Here is an 18,366-nt window from a genome sequence, read left to right as displayed (position 1 = left end):
ATGATATCTATGAGGGTGCCCAAGTTTACGGATTTGTGGTTGTACCTGGTAGGTTCCATGATAATTTGGGTGAGATTGAGGGCATCTAGCTTAGATTGTAGGACGGCCGGGGTGTTAAGCATATCCCAGTTTAGGTCACCTAACAGTACAAACTCTGAGGATAAATGGGGGGCAATTCATTCACATACGGTGTCCAGGGCACAGCTGGGGGTTGAGGGGGGTCTGTAACAAGCGGCAACAGTGAGAGATTTATTTCTGGTAAGGTGGATTTTTAAAAGTAGAAGCTCAAACTGTTGGGCACAGACCTGGATAGCATGACAGAACTCTTTAGGCTGTCTCTGCAGTAGATTGCAACTCCACCCCCTTTGGCAGTTCTGTCTTGGCGGAAAATGTATATACATACATAGAGGCATTTTTCAGCTATGATTTTACCACTCAGAATCCAGAATGGATATGACAATGGGGCCAGCACAGGATGTAATACACCCTTACAGCAATCTACTTCTTATCTGGTAAACTGCTACTATTTGTCAAGAAAAGAGCCCCAGTGTACTCCAGTAAAATGGGCTGGTTTAGATTAAAAACTATTGCCCTGTGTCCCCGTTCATAGGGGCATGAGAGACTAGTGTGGTAGAATTGAGTTGGCACTTTATAGCCCCAAACACCCATAGACCCACAAGGTTGAGGTTACTCATGGACAGTAATTAGTCATACATTTTTTTTTGCATTGATGCATTGTGTTTTCTAACTGTCCAAGAATAGGATCCAAAGTGTTAGGAAATATTTGTTCCCTTAAATACAAAGGATGACGTCTCTCCTCATACCTCTGGCACTTTAGTCAGACTGTGCACCACAGAGTCAATCAGGAGAGAATACATACAGGTCAACGGTGCCAATAGAAAGTCAAGGGGTGTGTCTGTGCCTTTTGGATTACTCTCTCTGTACAGATAACCCCTATGGTTCAAGTCTGCTCTGCGCATGTCTGAAAGTGACAGAGCCAGCAGCCAAGAGGTTTTCACAGTATGTCATAAAAAAAGTATTACACTTAATAATGTATGTAAAATGCTAATATGTATTACATCCAGTACAATGGAATAACTAAGATCTGAATTTGAGTGCAGCGTGTTTCTTCTCTTTCTGTCCAGCAGGGTCAACCAAAAACACTTGGCCTGATGGTTCATGCAGATACTGGGGAAGCAATATAGAAACGTATTGATCCCTTAAATGGTTTTACTATTAAATTACCCATATCACAACCCGCATACCTCTTAACAAAAATGTACCTAAATCAATTTTGGAAAAAGGATTTTACTCACGAAAGACGTAGGAATTTATTTTCCCAGATAGAAATAGTAGGCCATGCATCAAATAACTATTTTCATCAGAAAAACAAACCCTCAAATGCAATATTGCATTTTGTAAGTTGTCTGCAGGTGGCTTGTTGTGAATGCACTCATATCAAGTCATTATCAGGTTCTGTAAACTGTGTTCTAATACTCAACGTAGAAGGATTTGTCTTAATGTACAGTATATGAAAGTGGTGCTATGAAAAGGATTCTATCACGTTATCAAGCTCACTGTGACTGACAAATCACTGCCTATTACTGTGATTAAAAAGAGCATATGAAACATTGTTTTTCATGAGGCCTACCTGTGCGCCTTCCTTTAAGAACCTCTGTTTGAACACCTCTCCTGTCCTTGATCCATACCACATACAGCCATTTGCGTATATTTTCAGTGTCCATGTGAAAGACGATGGAACATTTGTTCATTAAAAAAAAACAAAAAAAACACCCATGTCAAATGAAGGCCTGCAAAACTTACAGATTTAAGTCTAATAGCATGAGATGAAAGTACACAAACAAGAGTGTGCAATATAGAAGGGTAGTCAGCGGACATTAGGTCACATGACCAAGGAGCTATTGAAATTCTACATTTTGAAAAATTCATGTAAAACCATGTGAGATGAAATGGACAAACTAAAGGGTGTGCAATGTGTGTCTATGCCATCGGGTTAGCTACAACCAGTTTTGAAAGTATTTGGAGTAATGGTTAAAGAGCTATTGAAATTTTTCAAAATGGATTTGTCACTTTGTTGACGGTCCCTAACTGCTGTTGGTGGACGCAAGGCAAACTACAGACGAATATCCAACCTGAAACTGGCTTTACCTCGGTAAAGGTACAATAGGTAATTTGCTAAATCTAATGTAGCTAGCTAATAATTTTTTTTCATAAACGTTATTTCTGACATTCGCCTCAGTAGCTAGCCATCCCATATATGAATGCAGCTAGCGTATGTTATGCTGCTAGCTTGTATTCATGTTTTCTTTACAACCTTGCTGCGGTAACGTTAGCCAGCCATTATTGTTTACATGTTTTAGTCAAGGTCAGTTTATACAACATGTACTAGTGTAGCTATGCAATGTTATTGACCTGACTACGAACTTAGTCATCCGTGCGTAGGTGACTGACACCCAGGCAGCCAGTTCTCTTTGACAGCAGTTGAAAACATACCTAGCAAACCTGTTGACAGTTATACATTACTGATGTTAGGTAGGTTTTCGAGGCAGTTTGTAGAATAAAAAAAAAATAATCTCCTGCAAGCAGCATTCCTTTTGTGGCAGACATATGACTCAAGCTGCCTCTTTGATCTTGCCCTAGAGGTTGGGAGTGCCCAACATCCTGGCTGACGAGGAGGTGGAGTTCAACTGTGTAGGCCCAGAGAGAGTGAGGTTCATCGCCCCGGGGAAGAGGTTTGGGCTGAACGTGGTGCTCCACACCATGCTGGCGGGGGCCCTCTGTGGCCTGGGGACATGGTATGTGCTCCTGGGCAGGTTAACTGCACTCTGCGGCAGTGTGGGTGTAGCCTTGGTGGTCTTTGTCCTGAGCTGGGTGACTGTGTACGGCAGAGTACTCCCTTATCAACACGGCCACAGAGATGGCCACATTCCAGGCACAGGACACCTATGAGATCACCCCACTCATCCGACCACTCTACATATTAACTTTCATAGCTGTGGACCTTGCTGATAGGTAAAAAAAATAACAAAATTCATCTTAATGACTGTTTTGAAACTTATGGATATATTTTGATAGGATTGCTTACATTTTGTGATTCTTTGCTTCTTGTTTTTTTCCCCAATGCTGGTGTCCAGATTTACAGGTCCAGTGCCAGAGCTCCAGCTAACCAGTCAGGTTCTTCATGTGGTGTTCCTGGTCCTGCCTCTGCTGTTGGTGCTGGGCATGCTGTCACCTCTGGACACCCTCCTCCTTTGGGGCATGGAGTAGGCACTGGGGTTTGGTTTGGGTGGCTTTCCCATGTCCAGTAACCTTAGGTTTATTTTGCTTGCTACATCAGTTGTTTTTTTTGTCAACAGTTAGATGCTGTCTGATTATACTTAAGTCACTGATGTAGTTCCTTGAGCTCTTTACCATATGCCTGTTTCCTTGGCCTGTGTGAGCTCTTATGACTCTGTGCTCTCTGTCCTTCCTAAAGGTTGCTGGGGATGTTCGCCATATCTGCATGTGTCACTGTTCGTACCTTCTTCATCCCGTCCACCATGGGTGTGGTCGTCTTCTCCATGGCCATGGTGTTTCTGCTTAGTTTAGATCTCAGGCAATTTGGGGCACATTGTAGGAGGGTCCGAGGTGACCCGCGGCGACAGTGGATGGCGTAGGGGGGCATCCCCTGCCACTCCCCGCTGGTTTGGCTGGCAGTTGTGCTGCAGGGAGATGCTGCTCTACCGGGGGCTGCTGCTGGGGGCCATGGCTGAGGCAGGCCTCTTACATCACTTACTCAGTCCCTCTCAGCCCCAGAACCTGGCCAGGGGACCTCAAGCTGCTGTCAGCTACCTCCTCCTCTTCATTGTCTGCTGGGCTCTCGGAGAGATCCAGGGAGCCTGTTTTTGGAGGAGTGTTCCTCAACCCACTGTACCCAAGAGGAATGGCCAATGTCCGGGTGTTCAAGCAGCGCAGAAGGGGTCTCCACATGGCTGGGGCCATCAGGAGGGTGCTGCTCAATCTGGGTGAGCTCACCTTGCAATATAGTATTGCTTTGTCATTACTGAAACATACTATTCATGCATCTTAATACATTATATTTAACAGTGACTTTGTGTTTTACATTGCAGTGTCTCCCTTTGCAATGATTGCTTTGCTGATGCTGGATGGCTCTGTTCAGCAGCTCCACACAGCCTCTCTTAGTGTGGGATTCACCCGGGCCTTCAGAGTGGTACACATGGATTATTTTATGTATAACGTAAGCATGTACTGTATATCAATCAACCAGAGTTTCTTTCTCCGGTGACCTCATGACCATTAATCCTCTGATTGTTATCAATATGATTTAAGTCATGTTGATTTGAGTAATGGGTCTTTGTGTTGTGCAGGTGTGGCAGAGCTCTGAGGATGCCCTGTTTCAGATGGTGGTGTCAGTGAGGCTGGCGGCAGGGGAAACCAGACTTCCTGGGTGGGACAGTATGGGCATAGGGGTCCAGCTCCTTCTGGTAAAAACACATTTCAGCATTCATGACATAAAACAGGATGAAAGAAACCGCACACTGCTCTTGATAGTATCACTGGTATTTAATAAGCTTACGTATCGGCCCAACGGCCTTCGTCAGAGCTTTTGTGAATTTTCAAAAACAGCACCTCTATGTAGACCTATCCCCACCCACATCCGTTCCACATATGGAAAGGAGTTGGAGGCTAAGGAAAAATAAAAAAGTGCTACCAAACATAACAATATGCATTTCACAAATATTACAAGTGTATAGACAAGACGCACCAAACACGTCCATAAAATCACAACGAGGACATAGCAAGTTTTTTTTTTTAAATGTTCCTATTTAAGATTACTTAGTTCTTTTCGTATGATGTACCCAATGATTAATGAAAACTTGCTATGTCCTCGTTGTGATTTTATGGACGTGTTTGGTGCGTCTTGTCTATACACTTGTAATATTTGTGAAATGCATATTGTTATGTTTGGTAGCACTTTTTTATTTTTCCTTAGCCTCCAACTCCTTTCCATATGTGGAACGGATGTGGGTGGGGCTAGGTCTACATAGAGGTGCTGTTTTCGAAAATTCACAAAAGCTCTGACGAAGGCCGTTGGGCCGATACGTAAGCTTATTAAATACCAGTGATACTATCAAGAGCAGTGTGCGGTTTCTTTCATCCTGTTTTAATTGCTTTAATTGTTGCCATGCACCTGCAACAAGACTGCTCAGATGTGCGAGTGCCTTTTGAATCTAGCATTCATGACATAGGCATGATCTTTTTCCGGAAAAATATTTAAAGTTGAACATTTAAATTAAAGTCCTGGTTAAATCTTTAGTATCTCCCAAAACCAGAAATGCACAAAGTTTTTGTCTTTCATTGGTCAACCCAGGTGGGCCTGCTGAGTGATAGGCTGCTTCAGTTCCTGTCCAAGCTGAAGTTTGCCCTGGCTGTGCTGGTGACCTCCTGGACTGAGAAGAAACAGCGGCGTCAGTCGGCCGGGACCCTCCTGGCCCTGAACGCTTCCCTGTGTCCTCTGCTGCTCTCTGTGGTGTTCCAGTCTGCCATGATCTCTGCTCCCCTCTTCACCCTGCCCATCTTCCGTTGGGCTTCCCTAGGCCTCAGCATAGTTGGGTTGGGCCCGTGGGCACCGCCTGCCCCTGTCCAGACTCCATCTACTACCAGCAGATGAGTGAGAGCCTGGCCTGTGCTCTGAGGAGTACCTTCACCAGGGGATCACTTTGCTTGTGGGTCTCATTCTTTTGTTTTTTCCCCCGTTTCTTATTTAAATTTTCTTCCATTCATTGGTGAACAGTGTTTTCCACTAGCGCTGGCTGTCGGCTAAACAGCCGATTAGACTTATTTTCAGCCGGCAAACTTTTTCCACTTAACTAGGCTACTTAAGTCAGACGAGCCCTCTCACGCTACAATGAACGATATGTATCTTCTAGCGATCTATTGATAGGACAGGTGCCTGTCAGTCACAAAGCGAGCGATGACAGGGAAACAATGCTGGTTTGACAGTCTGCTGTGGGCAGTGCGATTTGTGTGCGCTGAGGTTCGGTTGGTTGTAGTCAAATTTATTTACACAGAGGAAGGGGAGAGCATGATGCTTTGAGTGAATTTCAGGGCTCTACGATGTGACCATTATACTTGCATATGCGCCTATAAGTAGATGCGTACAAACTGAAAAAGTAAGCTTAAGTATGAGCACTTGCGAGTTGTGATTTATAGCATCAACAAAAAAATCCAGCCGTAGCTATTTAATGTATTTATGCCATTTTGTTTCATTGCTGGTAGCTAATCTCACAAAGAACCATAGAAATAAGAATGATTTATTTCTATACAAAGACTTATGTAGAGTCCCATATATCCCAACTTGCGAGCAACAGTGCCTTGGCCGCAGCAACAGTGCCTGGGGCGCTGTGCGCACTGAAATATAGATTTTTAGAAGTGCACAACCATAGAAGTTGGTCGAATTTACCAAAAAGTCAACTAGTGTGACTTTGTCCTTGTGTTTCTTGGCTATTTACATTGTTTTGTTCACACGCTAGGTTGTTATTCAATGTTTGTTTGAGCTTGCTCAACTGGTACTAGCAAAGGTATGTCGGAAAATCTCAGTCAGACATGTGAATCCCACCGTTACCACGGTAAAGGCCCACCCCTTAAACTGTCTCTGAGCCTGTCTATCTACAAACCGTCAGACTGCTGAACACTTGAACTGGACTGACCACCTGCTCTGATTCTCTGCACCTTAGCACAGACACATTTACAGTGCATTCGGAAAGTATTTAGAACCCTTCACTTTGTTACAGCCTTATTCTAAAATTAATTAAATACTTCCCCCCGCCCCTCAATCTACACACAATACCCCATAATGACAAAGAAAAAACACATTAAGACATTAAAAATGTACAAACATGTAAATAAGCTGTTTTTTATTTTTAAAAGTATTCATACCCTTTGCTATGACTCAATTGAGCTCAGGTGCATCCCGTTTCCATTGATCATCCTTGATGTTTTTACAACTTTATTGGAGTCCACCTGTGGTAAATTAAATTGATTGGACATGATTTGGAAAAGGCACACACACCTGTCTATTTAAGGTCCCACAGATGACAGTGCATGTCAGAGCAAAAACCAAGCCATAAGGTCGAAGAAATTGTCTGTAGAGCTCCGAGACAAGATTGTGTCAAGGCACAGATCTGGGGAAGGGTACCAAAAAAAATGACTGTAGCATTGAAGGTCCCCAAGAACACAGTGGCCTCCATTTTTAAATGGAAGAAGTTTGGAACCACCAAGAAGCTTCCTAGAGCTGGCCTCCCGGCCAAACTGAGCAATCGGTGGAGTAGGGCCTTGGTCAGGGAGGTGACCAAGAACCCGATGGTTACTCTGACAGAGCTCCAGAGTTCCTCTGTGGAGATGGGGGCAATCTACCAGAAGGACAACCATCTCTGCAGCACTCCACCAATCAGTTCTTTATGGTAGAGTGGCCAGACGGAAGCCACTGCTCAGTAAAAGGCACATTACAGCCCGCTTGGAGTTTGCCAAAAGGCACCTAAAAGGACTCTGACCATGAAACAAGATTCTCTGGTCTGATGAAACCAAGATTGAAATCTTTGGCCTGAATGCCAAGTGTCACGTCTGGAGGAAACCAGGCACCACTCAACACCTGGGCAATCACATCCCTACGGTGAAGCATGGTGGTGGCAGCATCATGCTGTGAGGATGTTTTTCAGCAGCAAGGACTGGGAGACTAGTCAGGATCAAGAGAAAGATGAATGGAGCAAAGGCCAGAGATCCTTGATGAAAACCTGCTCCAGAGCACTCGACCTCCGACTGGGGCGAAGGTTCACCTTCTAACAGGACAACGACCGCAAGCATAAAGCCAAGACAACGCAGGCTTCAGGACAAGTGTCTGAATGTCCTTGAGTGGCCCAGCAAGAGCCTGGACTTGAACCCGATCGAAAATCTCTGGAGAGATCTGAAAATAGCTTTGCAGCAATGCTCCCCAGAATGGGAGAAACTCCCCGAATACAGGTGTGCCAAGCTTGTAGAGTCATACCCAAGAAGACTCGAGGCTGTAATCGCTGCCAAAGGTGCTTCAATAAAGTACTGAGTAAAGGGTCTGAATACTTATGTAAATGTGATGTTTTAAAAAATTATACAAATTAAAAAATCTAAACCTGTTTTTGCTTTGTCTTTTTTTTTCACCTTTATTTAACCAGGTAGGCTAGTTGAGAACAAGTTCTCAATTGCAACTGCGAACTGGCCAAGATAAAGCGTAGCAATTCGACACATACAACAACAGTTACACATGGAATAAACAAAACATACAGTCAATAATACAGTTGAACAAAAGGTCTATATACAGTGAGCGCAAATGAGGTAAGTTAAGACAAAAAAATAGGCCATGGTGGCAAATTACAATATAGCAATTAAACACTGGAATGGTAGATGTGCAAGTAGAGATACTGGGGTGCAAAGGAGCAAGATAAATAAATACAGTATGGGGTATTGTGTGTAGATTGCTGAGAACCCCCCCCCCCAATTTAATCCATTTTAGAAGAAGGCTGTAACATAACAAATTTTGGAAAAAGTGAAGGGGTCTGAATACTTTCCAAATGCACTGTAGTTCGGCAAAAACTTAAAACTGGGGAGGCCTGGCTTGTTACTTTTTCTATTTGGCCTGCGACTCCAGGTACTGGGTGAAGTGAAAGTACTTTGATATAACTGTTTAATAATTTCTAGACATGACTTTGTAGCTTATAGAAGATTCAATGTATGCAATCCTTAAAGAAAAATGTGTCATAACATAATAACTAGTGGGGTGTGTGGGGACCGTATTCAGGGTGACACAACATGTACAATATATGAAATGATAATGGCGAGTTAAACATTACATTTACACCGGCAGTAACGTTGTCAGACTTCCTTATTTACCCACACTTTACAGTATACATTACATACTGCATTAGGTGTTGGGCATATGGTTTCAGTTTAATCTTTAACCCCAATTGTTGGGAGAAGCCATTAATTTTCCAACCACAAGCAGTTAGAACAGAAAGCCATAGTGCACTCAAGGTGTTACAGCTCCGTGTCCTCATGGTTGTTTTTTTTTACTTACTGTGTATGTTGACTCAATCGCAGTGACAGTGAACTTTTAGATTGGTCGAGCAGGGAATGTATGCAGATGAAAGAGCCGGGCGGGCGGAGCCTTTTATGGTTTCATATTAAGAGGAATGTTGTTGTGAGTTGCTCAGTAGAGCCGCCGGCAGTAATGTAAGCTTGCAGGATCCAGTTGTGGTTCCCGAGAAGTGGCCCGAACAAAATCGCTCTGATCTGTATTCATTACATCCAAATGTTTCAACACCACTAACCTCATAATACTCTAAAGCCAGCCAGAGCTTCTTCCAAAAAATGTGTTCAGTGCTCTATTTGCTGTCAGGAGGGGGCAAGGAAAAAACTGAGCAAGTACAAGCTTAATTATTTATTGATTGACTACTCAAAACAGAAACAGAAAAAATTGCTACAGTAATGTCATCACTCAATCTTATTGTTTTCTTGGCTAACTGGGGGTGCCTGAGCTGTGATGTATAATTTAGGCTAAGCTCTTGTTGGGCATGCTATACCCAGTAGAAAGAGGAGAGTTTGTAGTGTAGTAGGTTTTTTTCTTCCCTTTGCCCCCTCTGTGACATTGGGGGCTGTGCATCAGTGAACATTGAGCGGGAGCGGAGAACGCACAGCGTGTCATTTCCCATCGCGAGGCAGCGTCGGTGACTATTCCGAGACGCCGCTTTAGGATATGACATTATCCTTGAGAACACTAGTCAAACTTAAACGAAAGCAACCATCGCTCTGCCACTACAGTTTCACTAACAATGTCTGTCCGCTCTCCCCTTTGTCGACCAAAAATGAAATGCCCCCTCGTACAAATTCCCCAAGCCTACTCCCATGAGAGGAATGAATATTTAGAGACTAATGGAAAGCCGAGGAATAGAAGGAATTCACTATTTAGATCTGTGCAGTCAGCCAGTTTAAACTGTATCATGACCTTCATCTACAACTGAAATGGTAAATTAATCCGACAGCCAAGTTATCCACAGCCGAAAGACTCACTACTGATGCAAAATAAAAGGGTTCTGTGACCAGGGGGAACTTATCTATGTATATACTACAAGCTTTTTCATCTTCAGCCCCCAGAGGACAGCATCACTTGACTGCATGTCCTATAATAATAATTTACCACTGGTATGACTGTGACCAAGTATAACACCACTCAAAGGCTGCGATGAGAATATGCTATGAATAGGGACATGAGGCGTAATGGAATCAGCCTTCCCCGAAATCTTAGCTGTGGATAGGTGTATGAAGAAGCTGATAGGCCTACATTTGATTTCTTTCCTCCCCTCTGAAGGTTCTCTGGCTCCCACTTCCTGGGTCGCTTCCAGGACACCGCATGGTTTGGATCATGATCTTGGAGAGAGGATATGGCTACTGCACAGTCAACATCAAGGTACTGGTTCATTAATGGTTAAGTGTTTGAATCACTCATTTGTGGTGAACTCATTTGACCATTTTGTTTCAGGGTCTGGAGCTGCAGGAGACATCATACCACACAGTGGAGGGTGGATGAGGTGTTTGAGGGGGCCTTTGAGCGCCCTGGTCTCAACCAGGGGTTAAACCTGCACTTGGGCAGTGCCCTCACCCCATGTGCTGCCCTGCCTGTCCGTGTCTACTCTGATGCCCGAAATGTGCTTTTGGGTATCATTGACTCGCATGACCCGAGGAAGCTCCAGGATGACTTCCTGAAGGCCCTGGTGTGGCTGCTGCTGAGGAACTCTGTCCAGAGACATAAGACTTTCACTGGGGACACCGAGGAGGGGACAGGGGGAAAGGGAAGTAAGTCCCAGCCCTCCCATCTTGGCCAGTCAACTGTCACCCAGCCTGCAGAGGCTGTCATGGTGGAGTCCGTCTCCTCTCTCAAGTTTAGACGGGACAGCTCCAGTTTGACCTCCTTCGGTGACTGGTCAGATGAGGATGACCTGTTTGGGGCTCAGCCAGCCAGGAGGACGGTGGTGCTGGTAAGTACGGAGGCCCAGCTGGGGGACACAGTGCTCCACACCAGCCCCTCACTGCCAAGCTCTGTGGAGATGGACAGTAGGTTTGAAAACATGGCCCTCTCATCCCTCCAGCCTCTGGGGCTCCCGGCTGTGGATAAGGGCAGGAACCCTGAAGTACCCCCCACAGAGTCCTCCGGCATCTTGGCCCATGCAAACTTCAGCTGCCCCCACAGAGCTGTTCAGTCTGCCCCCTGGGTGGAGGACATCCCCCTTATCATCCCGGTTACAGCAGCCCTATGCTTTTGTTCCCTGAGTGGTTTCGGTTCACTCTGGGGCAGTTGGTGCTGTCCATTCAGGACAAGGCTTTGGAAGATGTGACCAAAGCCCTGAAGGAGGATGAGGAGCTGAGGGACACGTCATGCCTCATCTCCCTGGGGGCAGTCTGCCTTTACCAGCCCCAGCTATGTCTACAGGGTCTACTGTAGGGACGTGCCTTGGACAGAGGGGCTGGAGTGGCTCTCTGAAAACAAAGAACTTTACCAGCTTGCACTTAAGGCTTTCAGGTAAAGAGGGCAGGGGTGAAACATGGGTGTAGCTGCTACCCAACATAGGGAATCTAAAATGTATATACTGGATGTGTGTTACACATATTCAATGTTGCTATCCAAAGCTTGTCCCTGTAACTGATCTATTTACCTGCAGGTACAGTTTCAAGCTGCTGTTTGATCAGGCGAGTCTGGGGCCAATAGAGTCTTGAGGACCTGTTCAGCACACTGGAGGAGCATGAGAGGGACTGGTACATCGGCCTGGTGGCTGACAGAGGCTGGCAGGACTGTGTCCTACAGGAGAAACCCTTCCTCTTCTCACTAGGCCATGACCTCACCCTGGTAACCAAACTACACCTGTGTTTCTGTTACCTTACTAACTCACAGGGTTCTCACTACAGTAACCCAACAAACAACTGATGAACTATTAACATTGCTTAAATTGTTTGTTTGTATAGAGTGTTTTGTGTGGTCTTTGGGGTGTGTGTATTTTAAACTGAGCTAGTGGTCAGTACAGTAAGTGACCTCTACCTGCCTGTCTCTACAGAGCACTTACACAGGGCTAGTTCAGGTAGGCTGTCTGAATGAGGTGGTGGTGCGTGGCCAGTGGGCTAACCTGTCCTGGGACCTGCTCTACGCCACCAACGATGATGAGGAGCACTTCAGCATCCAGGCCCACCCCATCATGCTGAGGAACCTTACTGTCCAGGCAGCCGACCCCCCTCTGGGGTACCCCATCTACTCCTCTGTCCCCCTGCACCTCCCCTGCTTATAACCCCAACCCCTTGTTGGGATACGCCATCTTCACCGACTCCCCTATACCCACCCTGCCTCTGGTTTGCCTAACTTTAATCACTGGGTAAGCCCAATGTTGTGGCCTGTATATGTAACCCATCTAGGGGTCGGCAACAAGCCAAAACTGGCCCGCAATTAATTTTTGGCCCCAAAAAGTTTTGTAAATACAAGATTCAATGTATTTGGGGGATTTTAGTTTGTGAAAAAAATACTATAATCACTAGAAATTCAAAAAAAAGTTTAATTTAGGAAATCTGTTCCAGTGTTCCTACAAATAAAAACAGGTGCTCGTGTCTCAATGTATGTAATAATTTTTTGCTAAATTCAATCTCTTTTGGGCTTAGTTGTGGTCAATTTGCAGTTTACAAGTTATAATTATTTTGCGTCCCCTCGGCAAAAATTGGCCCGCAGCTGAATCTAGTCGCCTACCCCTGCACTAGGGTATCTTAGGAAAGTACCTGGAAGGCAGATTAAAACAAATGGTTTCATTCATGCAGGAGCGACATTACCAAAAGTGTGTCCCGTGTGGCTCAGTTGGTAGAAAATGAAAATGTAAATGTAGAGCATGGTGTTTGCAACGCCAGGGTTGTGGGTTCGATTCCCACGGGGGATATAATTGTTCAGAATACATTTTTATCATTCTGGAAAAAACAATTGTATCATGTGTAAATTCAATTTAAATCAGATACAACCACCTTCCCCCAAAGAGGACAGCCAACACAGTGCCAATTTCATGATAAACCTATTTAGCAAATGTTTTCCCTCAAATACAGTTATGTAATGCTCCCAAAGGAAAAATGGGACAAAGATTTAGCTTTTTATTATTATTCAGTGTTAAATTCAAGGATGTGCCTTTTGGTTGGTCTTTATTTTGCTATCATTTCGTTTACAGTTCACTTGTTTTTAAGACTAACTAATGTTCTCTTGTACATACTGATGTGTGTATTTGAATGTGTAATTGTATATACACTTATAATAAAGTTTACAAAGAAACCTGATAGCCTATTGTTTAACTGGAGATTGGTCAATGCTATAGACATTCATCACAAATCTGTGGGGAGTGCATTAATTATACTCCACCTATCAGACAATCTAATCAATTTTAATGTTCCTCCTTATTCTGAAATACTTTCCCCCCCATCAACTAAGTCAGCCTGGACACATCCTAATTTCATAGGCTAGAGGAAAATCTTCAATGTTTCTATTTCCACCCTCATCCCTATTCTTCTGCTTTGTGAGGAAGGCTGTCCTAAAACATTTTCCTTTCAGCTAAAAATGAGACAATTGCTTCCAGGTTCAAGTTAACCCAATTGAAGGTGGAGCTCAAGCATTTGGAATGCCTTTCAGGAAGACTTGGGCTTTGTGAAGTAAGCAGAGTCTGCATCCTGTAAAACAAAGCTTAATTTTAAAGTTATGTTTTTCTGACTAAAGAAAATCTGTAGCACAGGCAAAATAAACATTTTACATTCTGGGGAGAAGTTCTGTCACTCAAGAAGTTCAGGCATCAGAACATGGACTTGTCAACAGGATGATGTGGGAATAGGTCATATCTCAGTTTAATGAAAGGTGACTGATTCTACTTCATCCATATGTCCTGAGGCCGATCTTGCTTCATTGTCTGTTTTAGGTGTCTAGATTTCAAACACTGTTCATTGACAGATGAAGAATGAAAACCTGCAAACTCACTAAGTTGCCTTTGCCTTTCCTCAGTCTGTATTTTCTCTTTGTATAATTGTTTTAATATATTGACCAAACCTTCTTGAGCATTCCAACTAAACCACAGTGGTTGGGCGACATTGTCCATCCAAATCCTTCCTGACACAAATGTCTGGTCAGTCAGAAAATGACCTTGCTGCGTGGCCCTCAGCTGTCCAGCAGAGGCCACCAGACGTAGAAGTCAGTAAGTCAGTCACTGCTATACCCTGGCCAGTGTGGCCACCCCCTTCTCTTTATCAGGCTGAAGCAAGGTCAGTAACAGCTGAGCCCCCTAGCTGTTAAGAGACAGCTCTAAATAGAGTCTGCTTTACTCAAGTATTTGACTGTTCACACAGTTAGTGTCCCCTTATTCCTGGCCTGGTAAGGCAAGGTTAACCTTAGAGAATGTGAAAGCAAGGCCATGCATAAACGATGCCTAGTGCAGGGATGGGCAATTCCAGTCCTCTAGGGTCTGATTGGTGTCACTTTTTCCCCATCCCCATCTAACACACCTGACTCCAATAATCAAGATCTTCAGTTTAGAATGCAATTAGTTTAATCAGCTGTGTTTGCTAGGGATGGGAGGGAAAGTGTGACACCACTCCAGAGAACTGGAGTTGCCCATCCCTGGCCTAGTGCGTTTCACCCACCTCGTCCTTGTGTACCCCCAACAGTACACATTTTTGTTGTAGCCCCAGACAAACTAACCTGATTCAACTCGTTGAGGACTTGATGATTAGTTGACAAGTTGAATCAGGTGTGCTTGTCTGGGGCTTCAACAAAAATGTGTACTGTTGGGGGTACTGGAGGAGACGAGTTGGGAAACACCGCTCTATGGAATACACTGAGCTCTGAGTTATGATCATTCTATAGGCAAAACTGTAACAATATATATTATGCAGCTCAGAAAACACATTCTTAAGCAAAATCATGTTGCGAGACCTACAGAGTACCAATACTAACCAGGCCAGCCTTGAAGTTCTGCACCCTCTTCCTGCCCAGCACATCAGTGATGAACCAGGCCCAGGTGGGAGCATACTGCCACACATAGTAGAACAGCAGAAAGGGCTGCTGGGCAATCCACATCTCCTTGGTGCCATTGGCTATACCCACCAGGATGAGACGCACACAACGACTAGTGACCATCTTGTGTTGCTGGTCCCCAGCAGTGGGAATGGCCTTAGATATGGAAGGGATAAGACAGGAAATTAATGTCAACACTCATACAAAAATGTTCAGTTCAATGGAAGGTAAATCATACTTTAATGACAATTATTTGAAAGACCAATGGCTTTCCCATGAATGCGTTTGTGACATCTTGACAATAACAAAATGTGATGCAATTGCAACATGTCCAATGTCAATGTAAAATTAAGCATGAATTCAGCAATAATGTGAATAAAAATGATCACAATTTGGAAGCAAAACCCACCTTTCCCACTTCTTCTGTGAAAGCATTCTGGACTATCTGTGACTGTACAGGCCCTGGACATACTGTGCTGATGAGTATCCTTGGGTATTCAGTCAGCTCTGTTCGAAGAGAATTGAAGAAGCCCTATGGAAAAAGTAGATCATCTCAAGATCTTAATCAATTTATCAATCTAGATGTTGTACAACTACAAATGGGCAGAGGGTGGCCCATGATTGCTCTCACCTGAAGAGCGTGTTTACTGGCAGAGTATCCTGTTGCCAGAGGTGCCCCAGCCAGGCCGACCACACTGCTTACAGTAACTACACTGCCCGACCCTCGCTGCGTCATGTGGGGCAACACCTGCTTGGTAAGTGACACTGTGCCCAGGAAGTTGAGCTCCATCAGCGCCTGGTACACATCCACACTGGTCTCCAGGCACAGAGAACGCTGGCTGCGGCCACCACTGTTAACCAGGATGTCAATCTAAATGGGAATAGTGCAGAGGTAGACCGGAACAAAGCAAGCCATGTATCACCAATTATCTTATTCTTCAAAGGAATTAATTGAATTCATGAATTCATGATACACTGGTAACAGAATCAAGACTTGGTTTTCAACATTTCTGCCAAAGGTATAATCAAAACACAGTTTACAAGTGGAAACAACCTCATGCCTCAGAATAAGAGAACACGTCTAATAAGACGGCACTAATACTGGACTTAGCCTTGAATTGCATTTTCATGTTCAGCATGTGCATAATTTGCCTTTGGGAGCTGGTTGGTAGTAAGCTAGTCTGATTAATCAGGCTGTAATACACAATGAATTGGTATATACAGCAAGAAACATGTTAGTCATTGCATATTTTGCATAAACCCCCCCCCCCCCCCCCCCGAGTGAAAATGTTTGGGAAACCCTGTCCGACATGACTAATGCCTGGCTACTTCTTCAACCTTGATTGAGTGGTTAATCAAGTGGAAATGATCAGACACTGAGTTAAATTGAACTAACTTAAAATCCCAATAAAATAAAGAGCGATAAGGGAGAGTTATTACAAGTTATCAAGTGCAGTGGTCTTACATTGCCAAAGTGCCGGATAGCAGTTTTCATTTTTGCCTCATGGGATGCTCTCTCCAGCAAATCAAGTGGAAGAACAAGAATATCCTTATCTTTCAAGTTGGAGCGCTCTTGGGAAAGAAAAATGAAAAATGCTGTTAACTGGTCTGCAAATGAAAGGGCTAGGTGTATAAAACCACTTACTACTGTGACTGCATTGAAGCAGTAGGCTATGTAATTTATAATTCTTAACAGTAAAGAGAATTTCATTAGATGAGAGAACTATCACACTCACCCAAACAGTGAAGTTTCACCCTATCCAACTGATCCACACGGCGAGCAGATAGAATCAGACGAGACCCACATCCAGCTAGTTGGTAAGCCAGCTCCTCCCCTATGCCACTGGAGGCTCCTGTGACCCACACCACTAGTCCTTTCAACTTGGTCTCTAGAAAACAAGCAGTAGATTGTGTTACTTTTCACAGGAAATACTGAGAAACAGTACTACAACCTTGTTTGAGGAGGGTGGTTAACAGTCATATTGTGCCATAGGGTTGTAGCAGTCATATTCACCATCACCTGGTTTCTCCAACCATTATAGAACAGGTCCTTCCACGTTGTTGTAATTTCCCCCTATTGGCCCTTGAGGGCAAGCAACCAATGTAATACAAAGATACATTTTGTTTATATGACAAATTCTGTAGTCTGACCTCTCTGGATCTCCAGATGTTCCATATCATTGCTGTTTTGCAACATTGTGTGGACATTGCTGTTCAAATCTGAAGGAGATCTTGAGGTCAAAGTCTACTTGGTGCTCAGACTACAGAACGTGTCATCAAAACAACCTTGGTATTACATTGGATGGATTCTTCAACATACTGCAACGACCCCGATAGCGCGATCGGACCCTGCATCCACGACAGTGCGTGTGCTTGGCGGGTGAGTGCGTTCCTGTAAGAGTCGCAAGCTAGCGCGAGGACGCGCTCTCTGAAAGGAGGGAGTAGTGTAATGACCCTGGGTTTATAAGCGCGGAAATTGACTCTGCCGCTTGAACATGCTTTTGTGGCACAGTCGATAGCGCGCCGGACTTCGGGCTTGAAGGTCGAGGGTTCGAGACCTGCTCCCTTCTATTTCATTTACATTTTAGTCATTTAGCAGACGCTCTTATCCAGAGCGACTTACATTGCATACATTTGTTTTTCTTCCGTACTGGTCCCCCGTGGGAATCGAACCCACAACCCACCATGCTCTACCAACTGAGCCACACGGGACCATGGATCTGCACTGAAACAATGTAGGAATAAAAGTGAGAGCAACGTGTTACAGTCTATATTGAAAGATTGACTCCTCGTATATTGCCACATTGTGGCGACTGCCTTGAGTTATTGGTCAATACAAGTTAATTAAGGGACAGGTGTGTTACCTGGCTTGCTCCCAAACAAGGTTGCCCATAGTAAGGTTAAGTCAGCGTCCGCAAATATGAAGCACACAAACTGTACAAGCAAGTAAAGTGCAATTCCTGTGAGCAACGTCACGCCCAAATCCATGGTCTTCTGGCTTGTGTGAAAATGTTATGAAAGTCGCAGTACAAGAACAACAGGGATCTGCGCTCCAGCGTGTTAAAAAAACGCTGAAAAACATCAGTAACCCGGAAGCGACTATTAATAGAAACAAAAACACTTCCGGTTACAGTTTACTCCATTAGAAGATATTAAAGACAGATTTAGAATTTTGAAATATATGTCAGGATAAATAGACATTGTTCATGATGATATTTGGCGCACTGTACCGCTAAAATAGAGAC

General features: G+C 44.2%; 1 protein-coding gene and 1 pseudogene across 1 annotated transcript; one reads left to right on the top strand and one right to left on the bottom strand.

The window, feature by feature from the left end:
* Positions 1 to 12,429, top strand: LOC115161804 (pecanex-like protein 4; annotated as a pseudogene).
* A 587-nt stretch (positions 12,430 to 13,016) lies between these two features.
* dhrs7 (dehydrogenase/reductase (SDR family) member 7) lies at positions 13,017 to 18,199 on the bottom strand. The gene is made up of 7 exons (XM_029713376.1): positions 17,986 to 18,199; positions 16,858 to 17,010; positions 16,587 to 16,693; positions 15,753 to 15,992; positions 15,531 to 15,653; positions 15,062 to 15,277; positions 13,017 to 13,788 (listed from the first exon to the last, which is right to left on the bottom strand). The coding sequence occupies exons 1-7, from the start codon at positions 18,107 to 18,109 to the stop codon at positions 13,747 to 13,749; spliced, it is 1,005 nt and encodes a 334-aa protein (XP_029569236.1). The 5' UTR covers positions 18,110 to 18,199; the 3' UTR covers positions 13,017 to 13,746.
* Between the last annotated feature and the right edge of the window lie 167 nt (positions 18,200 to 18,366).

Source organism: Salmo trutta, chromosome 25, assembly GCF_901001165.1.
Source record: "Salmo trutta chromosome 25, fSalTru1.1, whole genome shotgun sequence".
NCBI lineage: Eukaryota > Metazoa > Chordata > Actinopteri > Salmoniformes > Salmonidae > Salmo > Salmo trutta.
The sequence above is the reverse complement of the archived record's forward strand: the minus strand, read 5'-3'. Positions and strand labels throughout refer to the sequence as shown.

Excerpts from the sequence above, each read along its gene's own strand:
- dhrs7 (XM_029713376.1), bottom strand. The coding sequence starts at position 18,109 with ATGGATTTGGGCGTGACGTTGCTCACAGGAATTGCACTTTACTTGCTT. Across the intron at positions 15,278-15,530 it reads TCACAGAAGAAGTGGGAAAG|GCCATTCCCACTGCTGGGGA; the intron begins GTGGGTTTTGCT and ends TCCATATCTAAG. Across the intron at positions 13,789-15,061 it reads AGAACTTCAAGGCTGGCCTG|GATGCAGACTCTGCTTACTT; the intron begins GTTAGTATTGGT and ends TTTGTTTTACAG.